Source organism: Protopterus annectens, chromosome 7.part0 (assembly GCF_019279795.1).
Source record: "Protopterus annectens isolate FY-2018-M chromosome 7.part0, PAN1.0, whole genome shotgun sequence".
Classification (NCBI taxonomy): Eukaryota; Metazoa; Chordata; order Ceratodontiformes; family Protopteridae; genus Protopterus; species Protopterus annectens.
Genome location: NC_056739.1, coordinates 306,557,424 through 306,584,062, shown reverse-complemented (window position 1 = coordinate 306,584,062; position 26,639 = coordinate 306,557,424). Strand labels below are relative to the sequence as shown.

At 42.4% G+C, this 26,639-nt stretch overlaps 1 protein-coding gene across 1 annotated transcript in view; it reads left to right on the top strand.

The window, feature by feature from the left end:
- The window catches only part of NUCKS1 (nuclear casein kinase and cyclin dependent kinase substrate 1), a 927,319-nt gene that overhangs the window by 76,820 nt on the left and 823,860 nt on the right, over positions 1 to 26,639 (top strand). The window contains exon 3 of the mRNA XM_044076829.1: positions 19,989 to 20,091. Coding sequence (XP_043932764.1) covers positions 19,989 to 20,091 — 103 coding nt within the window. The remainder of the gene's footprint in view (positions 1 to 19,988; positions 20,092 to 26,639) is intronic.

The window sequence follows — 26,639 nt, the reverse complement described above, 5'->3', positions numbered from 1 at the left end:
TGGTGCTGCAGCTCTATTGCTTACATGGCTAACCATTGCACAAAGCAAGTGGGATTTAAGACTTGGTGACATCCATAATCTACACAGTTCCTTTCTAGACCTACTCCCTCATCTCTGCTCTGCTGCTTGTAAACATCTCTCAGCCCAGTAACAGTGTGGCAAAGAAAGTACTGCTAGTTTTATTTCAAAGTGTGGGTAGTCAAGGAGGGATTCCTGGGAGCCGAGACCAAAACATGAAATCTGCTTGTCAAGATTCTTTTTAGTTTTTGAGAGAAGTGGAGAATCTTGGGTTACTGGCCACTTTGGGAGGCCTAAAAGCTAAAGTTCATCTCTAAAAAGCTCTTTGCATAGTCTAGGTCCAGTCCATCCATCCCCAGCTTCCTTGTCTGGGATGAAGAGAACTAGATGTGCCCTTTAAGCCTCTTTGATGCCCATCTTCACGTATAAAAGATCCTCTAGAGATTCCCGCAGGAGGTTTCCATCACTTTAATTGAGAGTCTAATCCACTCTACCTCAGTTTTTAGTTTAGATTTTTTATTGGCTTGCTACAGCCTCCCTTGGCAAGATTCATCAGACGCATGCCTATATTGCAAGTGGGACAAGAGGCTGCAGGGGTGCCAAGGTAATCCTAGACCTCCAAGACTGGGCTTTAGTCAATCTGTAGTGGTAGGTAGATTTTGGTTTGGACTGGATGTCTCTGTTACTTAAGAACCCAGTCTGTTGGTGAGATACTGTAAAGTCCCTGGATGGAGGCACGTAATGAGACACAGGGGCACTCATTCTGCTGGAGTAACACGGATATGATCTTGCTACCACAGGGATTTTCCTCCTACATCCCATTTTCTGTATCACTGCAAACATCACTTGCACCAGTTCCTGGTTTGGCTGAAAACTGACTTTTGGCAGTATGACAATTGTAGCCATTTATTGATTTTTAATAATGCCAGATATTACAAGTCAGTACTGCAGTGGATTCTGATGGTTACAGTGGTAACACATATCTGATCAGGGCATGTAGAGGCCTTGCAGGGTCCTCTCTTGACTCTCTTGGATGGCTGGGTCAGATTAAATTTGTCTGGCAGATGATTTTTTAACCCTCAGTGAAGATGCTTGCATGCTAGAGTGGGAGTGGGAGCATTGTCATGGGCAGGTCATCCCAAAGTGTTAATGATTTACAAAGGTTAGTCTGCACCATCTGTATGTTATGGAAATGAGGAAGCTCTCTGTCTCAGAGACTTCCCATACTCTGGAACAGACTACCTATCTATGTCAAACAGAGCTCCTCATTAGCACTCTTCAAGAAAAATCTTGATGATTGGATGGGAAATTCATCCCGGTAATCACTTCTGTGGCTCTGCTCGACAGGGGTACAGGAAAATAATTTTCTTGGGTGGCGAAAACATATGTATATATATATATATATATATATATATATATATGTATGTGTGTGTGTGTGTGTGTGTGTGTATATATATATATATATATATATAATGTGTGTGTGTATAATATATATATATATATATATATATATATATATATATAATGTGTGTATAATATATATATATATATATATATATGTGCATATATATATATATATATATATATATATATATATATATATATATATATATAAAATTAATGTGTGTGTGTGTGTATGTATATATATATATATATATATATATATATATATATATATATATATATATATATAATGTATATGTATGTATGTTTCATAGTTTAGTAGTAGGCTATCTGCCCTGGGGCATTTGCAAGCCTAGCCCTAGAGATGTGGCTTTCGCCACCCCATGTAGTGGTACTAAGGTGTACAGAATAAATTTAGAATACTGTGCCTTTGTCTAGTATTGACACACTGAAGACCCCCTTACTTATTAAAATTAGTTTACTGTGCCTCTGTTAAGTAGCGATACAGGGGTGACCCCCGGGGTAAACTTACGATCTCCCATCCACTCGTCAAGATTTCTCTTGAAGAGAGTCAGTGAGAGGCTCTGCCTAACATGAACTGGGATTCTGTTCCAGAGTATGGGAAGCCTCTGAGTTATGAATCTGTCCCTCCAGCATGTTCTATTCATGTTTGTACTGAGGTTTAAATCTTTGGCTCTCGTGGTTCTTATGGATTTGGATTTTTTGAGGTGGAGCATGTCCATCATTTCCTGGTTGGACATGGCCTTGTACATCAGGCACAGATCACCTCTGAGCAGGCGGTATGCTACTGAATAGAGCTGAAGTTTCTTTAGCCTAGTAGTATATGACATATGTTGGAGACCCTTGATCCTCTTGGTGAGGTACTTCTGGGGTCTCTCCAGCTGTTGTAAATGCCGGGTGAGGTACATATCAAATGGGGCATTGTACTCGATCATGGGCCTGATAAGGGAGGAGTACAGGGGCACGATGACCTCCTTTGATCTGGATGTGAACCCCTTCATGATAAGGAGGGCAAGGTAGAAAGTCTTTCTAACCACTTTGGCAACGTGGGTGTCAAATGAGAGGTCACTATCCACTTGGGTCCCCAGGTCTCTGATTACTTTTTCCGTACTCAGTGGGTTACTGTCTATGTGATAATTTGTGGGTACTTTGTTTTTCCCAAAGGGGATGACAATTCATTTCTTGGCATTCAGTTTAAGGCCATGATTCTGGCATCAGTTGTCCGTTTTGGTGAGGCCTTTCTGTAGGATGTATGTGTCAGCTGGTGTATCGACTATAGAGCCTAGTTTGGAGTCATCTGCGAACTTTGTCAGCCACAACCCTCCCATGTTTGCTTTCACATCTGAGAAGTAAATGCCGAACAAGAGGGGTCCCAGGACAGAGCCCTGTGTGACACCACTTGTGACTGGCTTTGAGTCTGACATGGCTCCCGCAATTTTGACTTTATGGGTTCTGTTCTTTAGCCAGTTTGCAACCCATCTTGTGACATATGGATTTACATTTAAGCTGTTTAGCTTATCTGTGATCCCTGAGTGGGTTATTGTGTCGAAGGCTTTAGCCAAGTCCAGGTAGGCTGTGTGGACTGCCTTGCCCTCATCAATGGCTCTAGTGACTGTTTCGAAAAAGTCAACCAGGTTCAAAAGGCAGGATCTGCCCTTTACAAAGCCGAACTGGGTGGGATCAAGTGTCTGTAGGTCCCCAATGTCGTTGTTTATGAGTTCCATAATAATTCTTTCTATAGCTTTGCAGGCCAGGCTGGTTAAGCTTATGGGGCGGTAGTTCCCAGGGTCTGTAGTGGAGCCTCCCTTGTGGAGTGGGACCACTGTTGCTGTACGCTAGTGTTCAGGTACATATCCTGTAGTATGGCTAAGGTTAAGTAACATTTTTATATGCGGGTTTAGCTCCTCTTGGAGTTCATGTATCACGCAGCCGGGGATACCATCGGGTCCCATAGATGCTGTGTTTTTTGCTTTGCTGAGGGCGGTTCTCACCTGGACATCAGAGATGACAGGGAGCTTACATTCAGCTTGGATGAGTATTTCTTCCTTTGGAGGTGAGGGAGGGGAGAAATTTGCACTGAACCTGTCTGCCAGAATGTTGGCAAATCTGTGGGTTCGGCAAATTTTTTGTCGTTGTGTACTAACTCTGAGCATATCTGAGGGTTTCCGCCCAGGTTTCTAACATAACTGAAGAATGCCTTGTGGTTATCTTTATTGTCCTTGGCCATTTTTCTCTCAAAGTTGGCCTTGGATGTTTTTATGAGAGAACGTAGCTTTCTACTAGTGCTGATCAGAGATGCCTTCCCTTTATGGGATTTTGCTCTGTCTTGCAGTAGCTTCCTTCTTTTGTTATACAATTTGCTTATGGCTGGGGTCCACCAGACAGGACGCTTTCCTTTGGTGGAGAGGGTCTTGGTTTTATTTGGGATTGCACGATCCATGCATTCTTGGAGATGTCCGTAGAAAGCATTTGTGTAGGATTCAGCATTGTGGGATGTGGTTTCCATTGGTCCTGTGGGCTTAAATGATACCATCTCAGTCTTGAGAAGTATAAAATCGGCTTTTGAGAAGTTTCTCACTGTAGTCTTTTGTGCTGGGGGTGGAGGTGGTAAATGTATATCCAAGGTGATTTGTTTGTGGTCAGATCTTACCAGTGAGGGGAATACTTCCGGTGTGGAGCATTTTGTCCCCATGTTTGTGATGATCTGGTGTAGTATATTATCCCCCCTTGTGGGAGAGGTGACTAGCTGTTCCATTGCATTTGAGTTTATGAATTCCAGGAACCTTTGGGTAGGGTGTTAGGGCTAGCATAGTGCACCCAGTCGATGTTAGGGTAGTTGAAGTCTCCCAATATGATGGTATGTGGTGAGACATTCATATCTTCCAATGTCTTCAGGAAGGCTGAGTGGGGTTCTTGAGATTGGGAGGGTGGTCTGTAACATGCAACCAGTTGTATAGCAGTTTTGCCTACGTTTAGCTGCACCTGGATGGTCTCCGATGCTTCATGAGTTGCCACTAACCCGGAGGTGTGGGTATCTTTGATGAATATGGACACTCCCCCTCCCTTTGTGGTTCGGCCCGGGTTTTGGGGCTGAAAAGCATGATACGAGGTAAAGCCTGGTAGCGCTGGGGTGCTCTCAGGAGCCTTGAACCAGGTCTCTGTTACAGCGCAGACATCGATGTTCTCCGTACTGAGGAGTGCTTCGAGAGCCTGCATCTTGAGATTTAGACTTCTGGCGTTGAGCAGCATTACCCTTAATTTTTTTCCATTTTTGTTTTCTAAGGAGGTGGGTTTGTCTTTTGAGCCTTGCCTAAAAAAGGCACTATGGGGGTGTTAAAAGCCTTAGCCAATATCCGGAAGCCCAGTGGTGACAGGTGCAAGCCGTCCCTTGCGAAGCAGCGTGGCTTGTCCAGCATGTCATCCCAAGTAGACAGACATTGGATCCCCCTAGAAGGACACCAGTAATTGAGCCAATTATTAAAGCTGATCATTTTGTCTTTGTATTGTGGCATCATTCTTGGTGAGGGCAAGATGCTGCTCAGGGTCAGGGTCATACCAGCCTGGGCTTAGTCCAAGGAGGTACATCTCAGGTCATTCACGCCAGCATGGACAATGACGGAGTCATATTTGTACGTGCTTTTCAGTAACCTGAGTGTGTGTGTTATATGGCCGATCCTAGCCCCCGATAGGCAGCTTACCGTTACCCTCTCCTTGCTCAGCCTGGTAAGTGGGACGTCAGTGTGTCTGACTATAGAGTCACCTATCACTAGTGGGTATCAGGCATAGTGTTTGGCCTTAAGGGCTGTGATTTATTGACATACCGATTTATTGAAGTATGTGTTGCATGTGTTTTGTTTTGAGGTGGTGGATTTTTGGGTGTCTGCTTTGGGAGCCTCTGTTGTTTTGGTAAGTTTTTTAATAGAGCCTCCGAGTATGTTTTTGTGTTATGTGCTTGATTTGCAGTTGGGGTAGGTCTGTGTGTGACTGGGTTTGTTGTGTGTGTGGTTACCTTCTCCTCCTGTCTGGTCTTGCCAGTCCTGAGTTGAGAGAGTTCAGCCTCCAGTTTGGCTATATAGTTGCATCTCTCACATGTATTTGTGTTTGTTGGGAGGAGGAGGGGGTTGTCTGTGTACATGAGGCAATTGTAGCATTGTCTCAAGATTCCCAGATTAACCAGCTGAACAGGAGTAGATGCTAGCAATCTACCACTCGACATGCTAGAATATTATAAGAGAGTGCTGTGCCTTTAAGGGAAGTGGTTGGGGTGGTATGTGGATGTAGTGCTACTTAAGTTTGAGAGTGCTTACTTAGAAGAGAAGCTTTGAGAACAAGTGCTATGCTTATAATATAACGAGTAGACTGGTTATTCTAAGAGTAGAGCTTTCTAAGGGAAAATTTGAAGAGCAGACTTGGCGGAGCCAGAAAAAGTTTAACACTGTTTAACCGGCTATGCGCAGAATCGCGCAAAGCCGCGCAAATGCGGATTTTAAACAGGGAACTTCAAAAGAGCTAGAAATAGTCCAAAACAACCAGTTACTACAGCTCTTGTGCTGAGGTCACTCCTTCAGGGACAGATAGGCTGCTCAAGGCTCCCCACTCCCACTGGTGAGCAAAGAAACTTCCTTCTATCCAAGTAAGGTAAGGGACAACACAGGAACTACACCACAGCCCAGAATACAGCAAAGCCTGTAAACTGGTCTAAACTAGTTGAGGAGAGGCGGGAAAATAAGGATTTTTTTTGTTTGTTTTTTTTTTGTTTTTAGATAGAAAACGCACAGAAATACAGAAGGCAGTAATAAATCAGTAACACAGGCTAGCACACTTTAGTGGGCAGCCTCAACAGTTAAATTAAACAAACAACAGATTTTCGGTCAATTTTCGACCAGGTAAAATTTTAAGTGCAGATACTATATAATGCAGCAAACAGTTAAAAAAAAACAGTATAAGCTTGTTCAAAATAAGCAAGAGAAGGTATTCCAAGTAAAAAGAAAAAAATACTTAAATCAGGAAAGTAGTCGCTTTTCTCAGTTCTCTGTAGCTAGGACCACTCTGCAGGACCACGTGGAGCTGTCTGAGTGTGTGTATTTATATTTGTGTGTGTGTGTGTGTGTGTGTGTGTGTGTGTGTGTGTGTGTGTGTGTGTGTGTGTGTATGTATGTGTGTATATATATATATATATATATATATATATATATATATATATATATATATATTTGTGGGTGTGTGTATATATATATATATATATATATATATATATATATATATATATATATATATATATATATATATACACACACATATACACACACACATATATACAGATATCTATATATATATATATATATATATATGTATGTATATATATACATACATACATATGTGTGTGTGTGTGTGTATATATATATATATATATATATATATATATATATATATTTATTTATTTTGTGTCTATATTTGTGTGTATATATGTATATGTGTGTGTGTATATATATATATATATATATATATATATATATATACATATATATGTATATATGTGTGTGTGTGTGTGTATAAACATGCATATACATAGATATGGGTATATCTCTGTATGTTTTTATAAAGATTATTTATTGTACATTACATATGTTTGCATTTAAATATAAAGGTAGATTTTTTCTTTCATTTCTTCCTTTCGTTACTTTGTTGCTACTAGAGTAGAAATGAAGAGAAGTCCTGAGATGAGGATTTCCATCCTTATTAATGATTAAGACTAAAGTTATAGACTAATAGGAAGTTCAGTAATGAAGATGATGGTTTTGTGATCTACCATCTTGTTTGTGATTACAGAACATTGCAAAAACTTGACTGTGAATTGCAGTCAAACTTGAAATTAAAAAAAAGAAAAAAAATTTGTGTGGGCCAAATCTCCTTAAGGCTCCCAACACTCATTTTACTTGTAAGTAGTTTTAAGTACCAGCTTAGCAATTACTGCTTATGGAGGATAAGTAAATTCTGCATAATACTGCACTATTATGATGCAAAATGCTGCTGTTGCACTTTGGTGTTTGCACTTGAGTTTCACTCACTAGTGTGTCAGTAGCAAGCCTGGCAGCTTTGTATTCAAATTTTCACAGGCTACTGACCCTTCCCCTTCTAACCATAATGATGTACAAACAAGCTTTCTGTGCCATCTCTCTCATTAAGCTAAATGCTCATAAGATAATCTGAACAGGGCAACTTGTAGTGTGTGTGTGTGTGTGTGTGTGTGTGTGTGTGTGTGTGTGTGTGTGTGTGTGTGTGTGTGTGTGTGTGTGTGGTCAGGCGTCTCCTGGGTCGGGTGTACATGGAGGTGCCATTCCCCTCTCCCCATCCCTGCACCCAAGAGGCCACTCCAAGTTTATGAAGATACTGGAAATGATGTGGTAGAATGATCCCATTACTTAACATCTCATCCTCTAGGAAGCCTTCTGTTCTTCTGTCGCAAAATAGGTCACCTAATAACAGCATTTGGAGATTCCTGATGTTGTGACACATATACCAGAGAGGTTAGATAGGATCCTCTGGCCTCCCAAATGGCTAGATATTTTTGGGACAGACGCCTAAATCTGACTTCATAATTGCTGCTGTCCCATCAGTCCAGCCTTGCAGATTACTGCTATCAGTCCCCTCAAATAATGAGTTGCTGACAAATGACAAATCCAGGTAACGTGTACATTTTTTTTTTATTTTTACTCTGAGTAAGCTGAACTAATAAACCATATGCCTCCCTTTCAGCAAAGCGTGGCTGATGAACCCCTAACTGGCCCTTTTCAAGAGAATTCTTAATGAGTGGATGGGAAATAGAAAGTTCACCCTGGGAATCCCTCCAGTTGCTCTACTCTATAGAAGCACCAGGAACTAAAGGAGGCATGTTGCCAGGGCACTTCTATGGGCTTGGCTTGTAAAGGCTCCTTGGCCATTGGCCTAGGACACACCTATGAACTTATGAAATGGGGCAGTCGTGCAAGTGGCAGTACCATACAAGCTGTTGGGAGTAACTTTGGAAACTTCCTGACTCCTGATCTCTTAAACATTGAGCTGGTGCTGACTCTATTGCTTGGCTAACCATTGCACAAAGCAAGTGGATTAAGACAGTGACATCCATAATCTACACAGTTCCTTTCTAGACCTACCTCATCTCTGCTCGCTGCTCTTGCAAACATCTCAGCCCAGTAACAGTGTGGCAAAGAAAGTACTGTTAGCCCTATTTCAAAAGTGGGTAGTCAAGGAGGTCCTGAAGACCCGAAAACATTAATCTGCTTGTCAAGATTCTTTTTAGTTTTTGAGAAAGTGGAGAATCTTGGGCTACTGGCCTGCTTGGGAGGCCTAAAGCAGTTCATCTCTAAAAAGCCTTTTTGCATAGTCTGTGTCCAGTCCATCCATCCTTCCTTGTCTGACAGAAGAGAACTAGATGTGCCCTTTAAGCCTCTTGGATGCCCATCTTCACATTAAGATCTCTAGAGATTCCAGGAGGTTTCCACGCTTTAATTGAGAGTCATCCACTCTCAGTTTTTAGTTTCGTTTTGTGCTTGCCACAGCCCCTGCGCATTCATCAGACACATGCCTATATTGCAGTGGACAAGAGGCTGCAGGGGTGTCAAGGTAATTCTAGACCTGGGTGACTGGGCTTTAGTCGACCCAGTGGTAGGTAGTTTTGGCTTGGACTGGATGTCTCTGTTAATGCAGACCCAGTCTGTTGGTGAATACTGTAAAGTCCCTGATGGAGGCCACGTAGACATTAGGCACTCATTCACTGGATAACACTTGGATATTATCTTGCTGGGATTTTCCGCTTTACATCCTACTTTTCTGTACACTGCAAACATCACTTAAGCACCAACAGTTCCTGGTTTGGCTATGACTTCTTTTGGCAGTATGACAATTGCAGTTTACATTGATTTTAATGCCAGATATTATGTCAGTACTGCAGTGGATTCTGATGGTACAGTGGTAACATATCTGATCAAGGCATGTAGGCCTTGCAGGGTCCCCTTGACTTTCTGGATGGCACAGATTAAATTTGTCTGGCAGATGATTTTTTAACCCTCGTCGAGAATGCTTGCATGCTAGAGTGGGAGTGGAGCATTGTCATGGGCAGGTCATCCAAAGTGTGTGGTTACAAAGGTTAGTCTGCACACTAGTGTTATGGAAATGAGGGAAGCTCTCTTCCAGCATTTCAGGACTATCTTCCATAAGTTGCTGTTGCAGTAGACAGTATAGCTCTCAACTTACCTCAAGCATTAGGGAAAACCAAAAAATAAGTACTGAAAAGGCCCCAAATCAGGGACACGGTTTCAAATGTTGTACTTTTAGCTATGAACTTCCCCCAAAATGTCCATTTTTATAAGGGATGGAGCAGAACTTTGCGAAAAATTAGTGGTTTCCCTACAAAATGTAGTTGAGAGGTGTGGCAGACATTGTCAATATAGAAATGGTATAGTATGAACAACTGTGGAGGAACTCGCTCCTCCCCACACCCTTAAGATGCCATGGAGGAGATGGGCATAGGTTATGTTTGCCAGCTACATGTTTGGGAAAAGCCATTTCTTGAGCGGACAGGATCTGTATCTATGTACTGATTCCACAGGATTATTGTTGAGCCAGTTTGTAGAGACGGTTCCATCAGTGGAGAAAGAAAGTAATGGTGAGGACTACTAACATCTCTGTTAAGTGATGATGGCAGCGGCAGCTTTTCCATCATTATTTTTCAGGATGGAGTCCTCACCATGCCCTTCATACTCAAATGACCTTGTGGAACACATTACACTTTTTCTTTTATTTTCCCTGATCCTAAAGTTCATTCGTAAAGTCACATTGAACATGGTTTAAATCATTCTTAGGCTAGCATTGACATGGAGAAGTTCTTTGCTGTAGCCTCATCTTCTGGCAAAGCGTCTACATCTGAAACCCTTCAGAATACTTCTGATTTACTGTCTTACAGGCCTCATCCAGAAATCACTTTCTTCATATAACTGCCTGATTACTTCATTTCCAGTGATGACCTGGGACCCAGGATTGTATAGATCCTTCTTCCCAGAGCCCAAATATCAAAAGAACGTACAAGACTAAGTAGACCCATTTTTCATTGTGGCTAGTGTTTCAACTCCTTTCCTGTTCCTGTACCCATCGTTTTGTACTTTTTCTTACAAAGTTTTGACACTGTTTTAAGTTATCTGTCCTCTAGTGGTCATATACAGCCATTTCAGGTTATTCAGTGTTAACTCCATTGGCTTTGGCATCCCTAAACATGTTGAAGGCGTTCCTTTGAGGCATTTTTCTGTAGCAGATTCCCATTAAGTGTGTCTGCCATCCTTTGGGTTTATATTTTTTATGTTAGAAAACTTGACTCAATCTGCATTTGAACTGGCTGGTTAAGCAGATTTAAAGCATGAAAAACTCTCCTTTCAAGTGGCCATTACTTCACCAAAAGGATTTTTGCTTTGTGGGACTTCGTGTATCAATACTCTTACTTTTTTCATAAGAAAGGAATATCCTTCTGAACAAGGCCATCTTTTATGGCCAAGATAGCTGCCAAAATGAATTCAAACCACTCCATTTATCTGTCTTCTTCCCAAATTAACATAGGAGGAGTACTTGATGTGTTCTGTGGACTTAACAGACCTCTCCGATTTATCTGGGCAAAACTACAAAGACACTGCTTCAGAGAGTCTAAAATAATTTTGTCTTCTAGAGTTCTTTCCCAAAATACACTAAGCCTTTGCCTTTTGAGCTGAGAGTTCACTCAAACGTAACAGGAAAATGACAAGGAAAGCAGAGTGCTGGACTGGTTTGGGAAGAAGGTCTACACAGCTGTTACTCTGGCCTTCAGGACCATAAATTGTCTTGAGACGTGCTTGTTTACTTATTTGCATTTGTTTGCCGGGAAAGTCCTAGTGGACATAGCACTTTTTCAGTGGATGCCTGGGGAGAAGTTCCAAAAATTATATTACTTTGCACAACATAATAATAAAAAACAAGCAAAATCTGAGGGTAATGCTACTCAGTGCTAGAAGTCTAAACCTCAAAATGCACTCACTCGAGGCACTCCTTAAAATGAAGAACATCGACATTTGTGCAGTGACAGAGACCTGGTTCAAGACTCCAGAGAGCACCCCTGCATTACCAGGCTATAATTCATACCACACCTTTCGGCCACCTAACCTGAGCCGAAACACTAAAGGAAGAGGCGTGTCCATATTCATTAAGGATATCCACACCTTCAGGCTAGTTGCTCAGCATAATACATCGGAGATTATCCAAGTGCAGCTAACTCTGGGCAAGACCACAGTCCAAATTGTAGCTTGCTACAGATCCCCCACCATGCCCCCACCATGCCCCAGGATTCCCACTCCACATTTCTTGAAACACTGGAAAATATCAGGGTACAACCTAACACCCTAATAATGGGCGATTTCAACTACCCTACCATTAACTAGGAAAACTACTCGTGTACCAACTCTTGTGCTCAACATTTTCTGGAATTCATAAATTCCAACGCCTTGGATCAACTTATCCACACCCCCACCAGGGGCAGCAATATCCTAGACCTGGTCATTACCAATATGGGCAACCGGTGTTCCACACCAGAGGTCAATTCCTCGTTGGTCAGATCCGACCACAAGCTAATCACCCTAGACATCTACATCACACCCCCACCCCCCATTAGGGAAACCACCGTAAAAAAATTATCCAAAGCCAACTTCACGCTTCTTAAGACAGAAGTGGCAAACTTCACGACACCCATGCTGACGGACAGTAGAGGGTACGACTGCTGAATCCTATACAGATGCACTTTATAAGCACTTAAACGAGTGCATGGATCGTGCAATCCCTAACAGAACCAAGTTGCTATCCTCCAAAAAAAGGGAAGCCAATCTGGTGGTCCCCTGCCATAAACAAACTTTACAACAGAAGAAAGAAACTGTTGTAAAAAGTGTAAAATCCCATGATTGGAGGAACTCCCTGGACAGTCTCAGTAAGAAGCTGAGCTCCCTCATAAAATTCTCCAAAGCTAGTTATGAAAACAAAATAGTCATTGATTCTAAAGACAACCACAAAGCATTCTATAGATATGTCAAGAATCTCAATGGCACCACTCAGATATGCTCTGAGTTACAGCACAATGACACTAAAAATATACAGAACCATGGGTTCAGAAAGATGGGTTCAGTGCTGACTTTACCCCCCTCTCATCCCGTAAAGGGCCCACTTGTATACCAAAAGAATGCAAAGTTCCTGTAATCACGGCTGCACAGGTAAAAAAACACACACTCCAAAGCCAAGAACACAGCATCCATGGGACCTGACAACATCACAGGCTGCATTCTACACGAACTACAGAACGAACTGGCACCCCACCGAAGTACCATGTTCAATCATAGCCTCGCTTCAGGCTTTGTGCCACTGAATGGTGCACAGCAATGGTTATCCCACTCCACAAAGGGGGAGCCGCCACGGACCCTGAGAACTACTGCCCCATTAGCCAGGCGAGCCTGCTCTGCAAGGCTATGGAACGTATCATGGAACTTGTAAACAATGACATTGGTAAGGGATAGATTCCTGTCCCAGAGACTTCCCATACTCTGGAACAGACTACCTATCTATGTCAAACAGAGCTCCTCATTAGCACTCTTCAAAAAAAATCTTGATTGGATGGGTAATAGGAAATTCACCCCGGGGATCACTTCTGTGGTTCTGCTTGACCGGAGCACAGGAATATAATTTTCTTGGGTGGCGAAAGCCAGGGTACCTTTTTGGCTAGGCTTGTATAGGCCCTAGGGCCAATAGCCTAGTACCTACCTATGAACCTACCCAGTTCGGGTTTGTAAAAGGCAGGTCATGTCTCCTAAACCTGATAGACTTCTTTGAAGCGGTCACCAAAGCCGTAGATGAGGGTAAGGTGGTTCACACACATCTAGATCTCGCCAAGGCTTTCGACACCATCCTCCACTCTGGAATTATTTATAAACTCAGTAAACTAGGTATAAATCCCTATGTCATAAGGTGGGTTGCCAACTGCCTCATTGACAGAGCCCACACTGTGAAAGTAGCAGACTCCAAATCAAACTTCAGACCAGTGACAAATGGAGTACCACAGAGTTCAGTCTTGGGTCGTCTCCTGTTTGGTATCTACTTCTCTGAACTACAGGCTAACACAGAAGGTCTTTGGCAGCGAAGTTCACAGATGACTGCAAACTAGGAGCCATAATCAAAACTCCTTAATGATGTGGACATCCTACAAAAGGGCCTCACTGAGACAGATGCCTGCTGTCAAAGCCATGGCCTTAAGCTCAATGCCAAAAAGTGCATTGTCATCCCCTTTGGTAAAAACTCTGTACCCGTGAACTACCACATAGGCGGTAGTCTACTCGACACCGAAAGTGTGTTGAGACCTTGGGGCGCAGGTGGACAGTAGTCTCTCCTTTGATAATCACATCGCCACAGTAGTCAGGAAATTCTTCTACGTGGCACACCATCACAAAAGGTTTCTCATCCAGGAAAAAAAGAGATCCTTGTTCCCCTCTACTCATCACTCATTAGACCCATTATAGAGTACAACGCCCCTTCTGGTATGTACCTCACAAGACATCTACAACAACTGGAAAAAGTCCACAGTAAAACCTCACAAAGAGTATTAGCAGCCTCAAACAGATGCCCTACGCAGACCGTCTCAGAAAACTCCAGCTTTACTCCGTCGCATATCGCCTACTCAGAGGCAATCTCTGCCTAACATACAAAGCTATGTCAAAACACAGAGCTGTTGGACATGGTCCACTTAAAGAAATCCCAATCCCTCCGAGCTACACACTCTAGGGACCTAAACGTTGTCACCACAATAAACAGAACATGCTGGAGGGATAGATTTCTGTCCTAGAGACTTCCCATACTCTGGAACAAACTACCTATCTATGTCAAACAAAGCTCCTCATTTTCAGTCTTCAAGAAAAATCTTGATGATTGGATGGTAGATAGGAAATTCACCCTGGGGATCACTTCTGTGTCTCTGCAAGACAGAGGCACAGGAAAATAATTTTCTTGGTTGGTGAAAGCCAAGGTACCGTTTGGCTAGGCTTATATAGGCCCTAGGGCCAGTAGCCTAGTACCTACCTATGAATGGTAACATTTGCATCAAATGCACAGTATAGTGAAAAATAAAGAAAATTATAGTTGCAAAACCAAACATAAGACAGTTATCGGTAGAGCTAAAGAAAAAAATAGGCAGGAGAATTTAAGGAAGCTGAAAAGTGAAATTCAAATGACTTGTTATTGAGGTAGTGTCATAAGTAGAGGCACTTGACCAAGTACCACATCACTGTCCTGGAGCAAGTCAGGGAGAAGATCTGGGATGTGTCTGACATGGGTCATGGGCCTGTGGGCAGAAATACTAGAACTCACCCAGACTGCGTATCAGATGTCAAACTACTGCTAAGTGGGAGTGTTATTCATCATCCAGGTGTCAGTTGTTTGGCATTTGTAAGAGTGCATCCACCTGGGATCACAGCCTCTGCCAGGTGAGTGCATCCCTGTTGGTACAACGGGTCTATATTACAATGTCAAGCTCACAGGAGTTCGAACGTTGTAATATCGAACCATGAAGTTCGAAACGCAATAATTACGAAAACACAGAACAGCGATTTTTTTCCCAGGGGGAAAAAAATCGCTGTTCCGTTACAAAAGAAAAGCACTTAAACTAAAGTGGGGGGCTTCGTCCCCCACACCCCCTACTTAAATATACCAACTCTGAGATCGCACCACAGTTGAGGAAATAGCAAAGCCGCGAAAACGGTCCACCAATTTTTTTTTCCCCCTGGGAAAAAAATCGGTGTGCCGTGGCTTCGCTATTTTTGTATTTCAGACATTTGGGTTCAATATTACAATGTTCAGACTCCTGCGAGTTAGACGGTGTAATATAGACCAGGTACAACTCTAGAGAATGTGCTATTCTTTGGGTTCCTCACTAGTGAATTATTTAATAAAATGGCAGAAAGGGGCAAAGATGTACACCGTGTTGAGTAGCTCCCAGTCATCCATGCCCACGTATGAAATTGTACCTCTGAGACTGAATGTTATTGTCATGGGCAAGTAAAAGGTAGGGGAGCAAAAGGAAAGGGCCAGTATAAGAAAAAAAATGCTTGGGTGGCAATTAGGGGAAAACCTGTTGGATCCACATGGGTCCTGTACCACTAGGGAACAGTTGTGTTTGTGAATGTTCCCTCATTTTACCCAAATCTTCACCCCAGCCCCACCTTAATTTCAAAGATTGTGGGATTTGGTGACTGGGTCTTAGAAATAATTTCTTTAGGCTGCAAACGAGTTCATAAAGAAACCAAATTTAACGGGTACCACCAATGCCTAAAGATCAGCTACATTTAGTTTTTTATTTGGGAACTCCTACTAATAGGAGTTATGCAACCCTGCTCCCAGAAAGGAGCAAAACAGTCCCCCCCCCCTTTCCAGGCTGTTACTGGCCTCCAAAAAGGAAGACACTGTAGTCCCATCCTGGAGCTTTCAAAACTTAGTACTGACTTCAAAGTATAGAAATTAAAGCTGTTGACATTGTAAGCCCTGGCATTGACTCCTGTTGCCCCAGGCTGTGATGATGATTTTGGATCTCAAGAGGGCTTATCTTCACATTTACCTTTTACAAATTTGGCAGATGCTTCCTGAGGTTCAACACAGACAGCCATCAATACCAGTTTACCTTCTTTCCCTTCAGAATTACTGCTGCACTAGTTGCATGGCTCCAGTAAGAGTAATGCAGAACAAAGTAAATTTACATATACCCTTACCTAGATGACTACCTCGTTGAGATGCTGTCTCAAGAGGAGGTGAAGTATATCTAGTTTGCTACCGCAAAATAGGTTGTAGCACCTTTATTGATGCACAGTGTAACTTGTAAATAATGCCATAGTCTTATCAACCTACTGATTTTCCAGAAATTGCACATTTTGAGGACTGTAGAAATGTATGTTAGGTAACCCAGTTGGGATTGTCATGAGAAAAAGGGGTTCACTACATAATCTCGAAATTTTGAAATACTGAATTTCAAAATCTCAAGACCATATAGCTGAAACTCCTAAATACCGAAAGACCAGAAACGTGAATTTCAAAATCCCGAAGTTCGAAGATGTTGAAGTAGTGTTTCTGGTGTTGCGGTAGGTGGAATGGCAGGTAAGTATCTGTGTTTGTGTGTTGGTTAGGGGCTTTAGTGTGTGTGTTGTGACTGATGTGTGTGTGTGAGGGGAATGTAGGTGTGTGGTGGTGTTTTTGTGTGTTTGTGTAGTGTGACCTTGGAGTTAGAATATTAAGGGTGGTGGTGGTGGGGCACAGCACACTACATGAGGGGTGCAGGGGGGGCTTGACTCCCCTTTATTGTATGTAGTGCAGGTTTGCATTTTGGGTGAAGGTGTGTGTGTGTGTGTGTGTGTGTGTGTGTGTGTGGTGTATGTTTAGTGTAGTGTTTGGGATTTTGAAATTCGCACTTCTGGTCTTTCGGTATTTAGGGGTTTCAGCTATATGATCTCGAGATTTTGAAATTCTATATTTCAAAATTTCGAGATTATGTAGTGAACCCGAGAAAAGAGCAGAACTGATCTAGTCTGTGCATTGTACTGGTATCACTGAGACATGCAAGAGAATGGAAGTGATTTGTATGGCCCATTTTCTCGTTTTCAGTGTATGAAACAAAGTATAGCATAAGTGGAGATGGGGCTAAAATGGAAATGTACAATATTTTTACAAAGCTTTATGCTGAAAAAAAAACATGTCTGCCAAGGCAAATTTGGTATAAAGGAGGTTAAGTGTTCAAGTGATGTAGTGTTATAGGTATATTAAGGTGTGGAATGTTTTATAAATATGGAATAGTATAAAGTAGATGTTCAAGGGACTGTTTTTTAAAATGTCTAAAGGTTGTTTTAGTAACTTCTGAGAAGAAGTGGCCTTTTATTGTCAAAGGTTTGTCATTATACCCTTAAAGCCACTGTGTTTAGTTTAGATATGTTGGGAGCTGTTCGAGAGCTTACTAAAGTTTTATGGTGACTTTTTAATATCCTTTTTATTATTGGTTTGGTCTTGTAAATGTACTGATAATGACATAAGTATCTGATTTTTTTTTACAATGTGGTACAGTTAAAAGCATTGGATAATCTGGTGTATAAGAAAATGGTCTGTGGACTTGGTTAATCGTTAAAACGTTTGTTTGCTAGGTAATGTAATAGGGGCACTGTATTACATAGTACATATTGCTGCACTGTACTATGCTTTTTATTTTAATTATGGGTTTATTTGAATAAAATGTATTTATTTTAAGTTTTATTTATCAGGGTAAAGCTCTGATCAGATTTGATCATTTACAGATACAGTGAAGTAAGATTAACTAAACATAGAAAAGTGACATTACATAGATGTAAAATATGTACATATATTTACAAGATGGTTTAAAGAGAAGTAGGTTCAGGAGTATACAATGTGTAATGCATGTATTGTAGGTGAGGCAAATGTGGTCCAGCGAAAAGAACGGACATAGGGTATACTAGTCTTCTTTTGGCTTTTCCCGGTTAGGGGTCGCCACAGCGGATCACCTGTCCGCTCATGATTGGCAGTGGAGTTTTTTTAAGGTGTCGAGTTGCCAGCCCAGGCTTCAACCTTCCACAGAAGGCACACACATGCACACAGTCACACCTGGGGCCAATTTAGAGTGCCCAATCCACCTACAGCATGTCTTTGGGATGTGGGAGGAAACCCACGCGACCACAGGGAGGATATGCAAACTCCACACAGAAGGCACCCCAGCCGAGGATCCAACCAGAGAACCTCTTACTGTGAGGCGACAGTGCTAACCACTGTACCACCGTGGCCACCCACATAGTGTATGGAGGGAAATTTCAGCAGCAAAGAGAGCAGAATTTGTAGAATACCAAGAGCTGCGATAGAAGATAACAGGAGGTCTGGTCTCTGTGGAAATGGCTAGTGGATTTAGTGAGTCTTTTTCATTGTACCAAACAGCATGAACTTTTTTTAAGGCTAAAGAATATTCTTTTAGAACAAAGCCAGTTGTTTAGTTGTAGAAGGTTGGCTTGAAGTTGATTTTAGATGGGTTGGATCTGTAGATAACCATGTCATCAGCATAAAAGTTGGAGTTGTAGATGCGGCGGTTTAAGAGGCAGCTTATTTATAAAAATGGACAATAGTCATGGTGCAAAAATTGATCCTTGATGCCCCCCCGGCTCGTGTTAAGAAAATGGAATAAGTAAATGTTGTTAAATTTAGGACAAAGATACAATCTGAAAAAAGTATTACAATATCTACCTTTGTATTAAAAACATGAAACATAACAAATAAACATGCGTTGCTCTTTGTGAAATGAAATATCAGATTAAAAAATTGAATGAAGATGCATCAACCAAAAATAGGTGGTGCTCTTGCAGTGATTTCAAGTTTTTCCAAAAACATAAGTTTATGTAAACTTTTGTAGGATTTAAATAATCCTTCTAGGATGGAGGAATTTTTCTTCCCTTGTATTAAAACAAGGCAAACTTTTAAAAGTTTAACTGCCTTTTTTAGCTGAAATTTTGAACAATGTTGAGCTACATTTTCTCATGGGACAAAGGCCCTTGCATGATGACCAACAAGGAATGCAAATAATAGATAAACTTATGATGGTGCTCCATTCAGTACAGTGTGCCTTCTAGTTTTTAAATTTAATGTATATGTATGATTGAGAAGGACATTAACTCTTTTGGGGAGGTAAGACTAAGTTCCTTTTGGACGTATCAAGCAGATACCGTGGTATTTGGTGGGACCTGTACTTCTCAACACTGGCTGTAGTGTGCCCCTTTTTCAGTTAGTCTTCAAAAACTGCTGAGAACCACTGTATCTAAATTACTGTCAATTTCCACAGTAGATCATTACTTGTTGATTGTTTTGGGGAAAGGGTGAGATTTATTCGCAACTGGTATTGCCCCAGCATACTGGCTTACAGTAAATATTTATGTGGCTGTGACTTTAAGTTACACTTCTGTTGGTGGTAGTTGTCATATCTTTTAAATTGGCAGCTTTACTGTGAAGAACATAAAGCCTGACAAAATGATAAAAATGCACATCATATGTGTTACAATTCACTCACTCTCAGACACGCATAAAGTTTGTGTGTGTGTGTGTGTGTGTGTGTGTGTGTGTGTGTGTGTGTGTGTGTGTGTGTGTGTGTGTGTGTGTGTGTGTGTTCCCTTCAGAGTCTCAAAATCCTAAAACCTTGAAATTTATGTGGTCGAGACCAAATGATCGAAGTTTTAGAACTTTGAAATTCTGCATGGACATCTGCATACAGCACGGAACAGGAGATTTCCCTTTCCCTCGCTGTAGTGCAATCAGCGAGTTGGTATATTTAGGTAGTAGGGGGTACAGGGGGTCTTGCCCCCCTTTTTTGTTTTTTTTTTTTGTGTTCATATAGTATGTGCCTTAGTGTTTCAAGATGTTGGAAACAAATCTTATTTTTTTGAATTCAAGACTTTTTTCTTCCTTCGTAGAAGATGATTATGGCAGAGGTGCAACACCGCCAGCAAAAAGAATGCGTGCCTCACCTCGGGATGTCAAACAGAAAAAATCTGAAAATGATTCCCCAGAAGACAGGTAGGCAAGCATTTGCCCTGCTAGTTTCCTTTGGCATTTCATTACAATACAAGAAATTAGAGTTGTGTCCTACTGATTTGCTGATGTGGTTAGTTTTTTTTTTTTTTTGCACAGAGCTTATGTATGCACATTTAGAAAAATATGCATGTTTACACATGAGCTCATGGAGACAGTTTCTACATAACTAAGAAATAAGATGGCTCATTTGTAATTTAATATCTTTAAAATTTGGTCGTGCTATACTTTCAAAGCATCTAGCCTTCTGGCTGGAGGGTCATCTCAAATTCAGGTCTTCTGCAGTTGGTTATTGTCACTTCTTGGAGCTACAAAAGTAGACAGTTTGTCTGGTTTGTTTAGCTTGAAGAAGCTGGTATTTTTTGCTGCTTGGCAGCTTAAAGAAATAAAGATCATTTATCTTTCTGACCCTCTTCTGGTAGGTCCTGCTCCATAGAGCATAAATAAAGGAGGCTTTGCAGAATATACTTTGGTGTAGTGTGGTCAAAGGTTGACCACAGTAGATGTGGGGAATTTGCAATGTTCAAGGTATCAGCAACTTGGGACACAGATGGGATTACAAATAAGACCAGCAGTTTTTTTTTGTTTTTTTGGTGGAAGCTGTGGAGACATGGAGTTTGTCTATGCATTGCCTTCCTTGAAAGAGAGAGATCTGATATCCTTTTCATTCTTCCTCACTGATAGGTTTCAAATCCGAACTTCTGAACCGACTCGGCCGCATTTTCAAGACTTTGATCCTAGTCCTGAGCTCCTCCCTTTACTCATAATGCTCTACACCATCCCCAACTCCTCCGATCTCATTTGCCCATCCCAAGGGACCGAATAAATTTCTAGTCCCCCAAACAGATAGAACACATTGGAGCAATGGTGTCCCAGTTGATGCCATTGTTGTGGCAGCAGCCACAAAAAAAGGAGCTAGCTGAGCAGAGCTCCTCTGTCCATCCACCAAACAGGGAGTCCAGAGCGAGCGATGGACACTTTCGGAAGGTGCATCTATGTGCCACATTCACTCTTATTTGTCTCACTTCAAGGAGCTCTCAAACTGTCTTTCTGAGACCATGTCAGCAGAGGACCTCAAAAAGGTCTCTCCACAACTCTCTACTCACTCATCTATTGCTAATTCTTCGATGAGGTTGATCTCCCATACAGCAGAGAGGGTACCTCACAAGCAGCCAGTTCAGGCATAGCCATAAGGAGACATGCCTGGATGAGGCTATTCGACTTTTTGGAACCCTTTAAGGCATCCTTTAATGCCCCCATCGATCGTTCCTCTTTGTTTGGACCATAGGTGAAAGATACGGTTGCCTGCAGAGCTTAGGAAAGAAAAACCCTATCTGTTTTGGGAGTCAAGTTTTCTATCCCTCAGAGGACTTTTTCTAGAAACCAGCGAGGAGGGATGAAAACTTGGTTCAGGATGCATGTGGGGATACTTCCTCCAGAGGCAGAGGAGGAGGTTTCAATGGTGGATGTCACCCCAGAGGCAGAGGGGTCTGCAGAACCAGGGCTTCAGAGACTGTTTCTCTGATGGCGCTTCAGGAGCGCTGATAGAGCCTGCCCGACTGTCCATTTGTGGAGGCCATCGGGAGTAGTCTTTCCTGTCACCTTAACACCTGGACAAATCCCACAAACAACGCTAGTGTGCTAAATATAATATCCAGAGATCATTACATTCACTTTGCCCTTCCACCTCTGGGATGAAGGAGGAAAGTCCCTGACGTTCCACCCAGTAAGAGGGAGTATGCAGTTCCAGAAGTCTAAAAGCTGCTACAAAAGTGTCATCCAAGAGGTCCCAACTGAACAAAAAGAATTCAAAACTTACTCCTGCTTCTCTTTGCTGTCAAGGAAAACAGGGAACTTAAGATCAATTTTGAATCTAAGCGATCCGATCCAGTATGTGAAGAAGTCGAAGTTCCACATGATTACTGTTTAGTCCATTTTGCCCCTTCTACCCAAGGAAGATTGGATGTGCTCTATAGATCTTCAGGATGCATACTATCGCATCAAAATACAGGCGCGCCAGATGACACCTGCACTTTTCGGCAAGGAGCCAATCCCCTGCCATTATTCTAGTCCTCTAGCAAGATTTTGCATGTGAATTCTCCAGTGGATGTTGGTGGTTCAGTGGTCTGTTCTTTACCTGCCTGTATCTGTTCCTACCAACCTTACTTCAATTTGCAAACAATCATATTCGATGGTGGGTACAGGCAGATGACCTGTTTTTGGGCAGGCCGTTCCCCCCCCCCCCATGACCACGGATGCTTCCCAAATGGGGTAGGGGGGCATTTCAAGTGAAAGATGGTCCAAGGCCTGTGGTCCCCCGTGGAGATCAAGCTGATGAGAGTGGTCCTCCTAACAGTGCAAGCCTTTCAGGGCATTCTCCCTGTGGGGACTATTGCAGTCCATATGGACAACGTGTTAGCAGTCTGGTAAATCGCGTTTAAATTACGCTGTCGAAAACTCAAACTGTTGACAGCGTAATAATAGACACAAAAATGTCGACCCCCGAACATCGAACACACACCAAAAAAAAAAAACACCCAAACACAACACAAATTGGTCTATGCAGGGGGGGCAAGCCCCCCTGCACCCACCACACCCCCGCTACTTAAATATACCAACTCCGAGATCGCACTACATTGCAGTAAATGGAAATCTCCCCTTACGTAGATTTCCATTTACACGTGCGATGACTTTCGCTCTCGACATTTTGGTGCCGACACTATCCGCTTTGATATATCGGCCTTCGACAGGGTGAAGTAGACCCGGTAAATCAACAAATAAGGAGGAACCCATTTATACTTGTTGTGCAGAGGGGCCATGAGAGTCTGTGAATGGGTGATCTCATCTGACCACTTTCTAGTTGCAACACAACAGGGATAGATTCATAACCCAGAGGCTTCCCATGCTTTGGAACAGGATCCCAGTTCGCATTAGGCAGAGCCCCTCACTGACTCTCTTCAAGAGAAATCTTGATGAGTGGATGGGAGATCGTAAGTTTACCCCATGGGTCACATCTGTGTCACTGCTAGACAGGGGCACAGTAAACTAATTCTATTATATAAGGGGACCTTCACTGTGTCACTACTAGACAGAGGCACAGTATTCTAGATTTATTCTGTACATTTTTGTACCATTTCATGGGGTGGCAAAAGCCACATCACTATGGCTAGGCTTACAAATGCCCCAGGGCAGATAGCCTAGTACTATACTATGAAACTATGAAACACACATACCGGGGAAAACCAACGTGCTGGCAGACTCCGCAGGTCCATTCTGACTCTTCACGAGTGGTCCCTTGATCAAACGGTAGCAAATTGGGATCAGCCTTGCAACCTGTTTGCCTCTTCCCCTCACCAACAAGTGCAGCAAGTACTTTGCTCTGATCTGCCGTTTGGGTAAGTCACCAAGGGATTCTCTGATTCACGATTGCCCCCCAATCCCCCCCCCCAGATCTTCTCTGTACCTACCCCACCCCCTCCATTGATACCAACGTTTCTACAGAAAGCAAGTAGGCTGAAGAGCTCATTCATCCTCATTGCCCCCTTCTGGCCTCTACAGGTATGGTTCCCCATCCTGTGGTCTTACCTGAAATATCCCCCATGGATACTGGAGCCCATCAGAAAGCCAACATCCCAGTCTCTATGCCTTTAAACTGACCGCATGGTTTCTCCAATTCCAGTGATAGTAAGACGGTCCAGGCTAGCTTCCCCAGCTTGTGACATTATTTTGCCCTCCCAGAAGGCCTCCACAAAGAAAATCGATAAAAGCAAATGGAAAAGATTCGCTGTTTGGGCTCCAAAAGAGAATATTGAGTATTTCTTAGCCCCCACTTTGACCATTCTTCTTTCTCTCTACCCATTTTAAGGAAGGAGGAGCTAGTTTTTCTACTGTTAAACTTCAGTTGGCAACCATTTCTAACTTCCACACAGGCAAACCAGCTAGCAGTTGTGATATGAAGTTTCTTTGTTGGAAAACAATTCTTTAGGTAGCTATCACTTCAGCAAAAAAGAATTTCTGAGCTTTAGGCATTATTGACTAGGCCACCTTACCTTAGCCCTTCCTTTATTCCTAAAATGGCCACTGAGAATAACATTAATCAGTCCATTTAGTTACCAGTTTTCTTTCCGAGCTTTATTAATAAGGTTGAATATTTGCTGCATCTTCTTGATGTTCATAGGCAGCTACTTTTTTTTTATCTTTACAGAACAAAACAGTACAGAAAGTCTGATCAGCTGTTTGTATCCTTTTCCTCTAACCACTTGGTCAAGCAGTTTTCAAAGTTACTCTGGCCAGATGGATTACTAACTGTATTTCGCTGATTTATTCTCAAAAAGGTTTGGAATTACCTAGTCCTCCTAGTGCTCATTTCGACAGATCTATGGCTACTTCATCCGCTTTTTCCTCTAGACTGTTAGTTGGTTGATGATATCTGTGCTGGAACCACTTGGTCAAAGAATCATAGGTAGGTACTATGCTATTGGCCCAAGGGCCTACGTAAGCCTAGCCAAAGAGGTTTCCTGGCTTATGCCACCCAAGAAAGTTATTTTCCTGTGCCACTGTCGAGCAGAGACACAGAAGTGATCCCTGGGGTGTATTTCCTTTTTCCCATCCACTATCAAAATTTTTCTTGAGTGCTAATAAACTTTGCTTGACATAGATGGGTAGCCTTTTCCAGAGTATGGGAAGTCTCTGGGACAGGAATCTATCCCTCCAGCATGTCCTGTTTATTGTGGTGACAAGGATTAGTTCCATAGAGTGTGTAGCTCAGAGGGATTGGGACTTCTTTAGGTGTAGCATGTCCAACGGCTCTGAGTTTGACATAGCTTTATATGGTAGGCAGAGATCACCTCGGAGTAGGCGATATGCTATGGAGTAAAGCTGGAGTTTTTTGAGTCGGTCAGTGTAGGGCATTTGTTTGAGGCCAGTAATCCTCTTTGTGAGGTACTTCTGTGGCCTTTCCAGCTCCTCTAGATGTCTTGTGAGGTACATTCCAAAAGGAGCATTGTACTCTATAATGGGTCTAATGAGTTGCACTTTTGTTGCACATTACAAATTGGACATAGTCTCCAGAAGCAAGGCTTCCTTTGGCTCGACAGTGCTCTGACATATCCTTCCTTAAGGGACTTCCAGGAATTATGTAGCTGGAGAGACTGACCCATCAGTGAGGAAGAAAGGACAACATCAGACTTAAAAGTTATGTTCTTACCATAACTCCGCATCTGTGTTGTACATTTTCAGACGTCTTCGTCTTCCCTCCCAATCATCCCTCAGCATTGCCACTCCTATAAGAATCTGTAGATGAGTTTTGGAATACACATGATGTTCATCGTGTTTCACTGGTGCAGTCATTACTCTCATAAATTTTTATATAAAAACCCTGCTGCTGACCCAGAAACTGTAACTCAGGGTCCCAAAGGGGTCAAGGCTTCCACTGCAAAAAAAACCTGTCCTCACTGATAGGGATTCTAGGGCGCTGGACAGATGGGGGAAAAAAGTTTACACTTCTGCTACCTTGGCTGTAAGGGCTTTAAATTGTCAGTTTCATATGCTTAAATATCAGCAATACTTAATGTCACTGCTTAAACAGAAAATGTTGACAAATTTTGAATGCTCAGATAACAAGGAAATGCAGTATTTATTGCATGCAGCTGAACAAGTGGGAAAACATACTTTGCAATGTGGTTTTGATTCACTGGAGGCCTCTTGCAGGGCCGCTGTTACGGGTTCTGTCATTAGAAGGCATGCTTGGTTAAAGGAACAAAATCTGCCTGATCATGTTAAAGCAAAATTATTGGATGCTCCATTACAACATGATACTTTGGTGGTAAAGCAGAAGAGGCATTGAAGAAAATGGAGGACAAAGCGAAATCTATGCAGACAGTTGGATTTCTTACAGGTGCAGCCACCCAGATTTAGCAGGAACTAGCCTACAAAGAACTGGTCCTTTCCAGTGTCAGGCCACAAAGAGGCAGATACAGACGCCCCAGAGGCATATCCCAGCCCCAAGGCTCATACAGGCCTAAACAATGGGGTGCTTCTACCTCCAAAAGCGGAGAAGACGAATCACAACCATGCAGGAAACGGTCCCAGTGACTTTCCTCTGCCAGAACCAAGCACTTATCTTTTGGCAGCCCCCTCGGGGGGGGAAAACTAGCACTTTTTTCACCCAATTGGCACATGATTACCCAGGACAAATGGGTCTTGAACATAGTGTCTCAGGGCTACAGGTTCCACTTTCACACCCTGCCAAGGGCAAAAGGTATGCCAGACCTGCCACACAAACAATGGGCAGAGGCACAAAAGCAAGTTTCATCCCTTATGGACATGGGGGCCATTCAACAAGTACCACAACAAGAGCAGGGACAAGGATTTTACTTGAGACTTTTCTTGGTGCCCAGAAAGGACAAAGCCTGGAGACCAATACTGGACCTGTCTATTCTAAACACATTTCTGGATGTTCCAAAATTCAAAATGTTGACTCTGCAGCAGCTACTGCCCATGCTGGGCAAGAAGGCTTGGCTCGTAACTTTGGA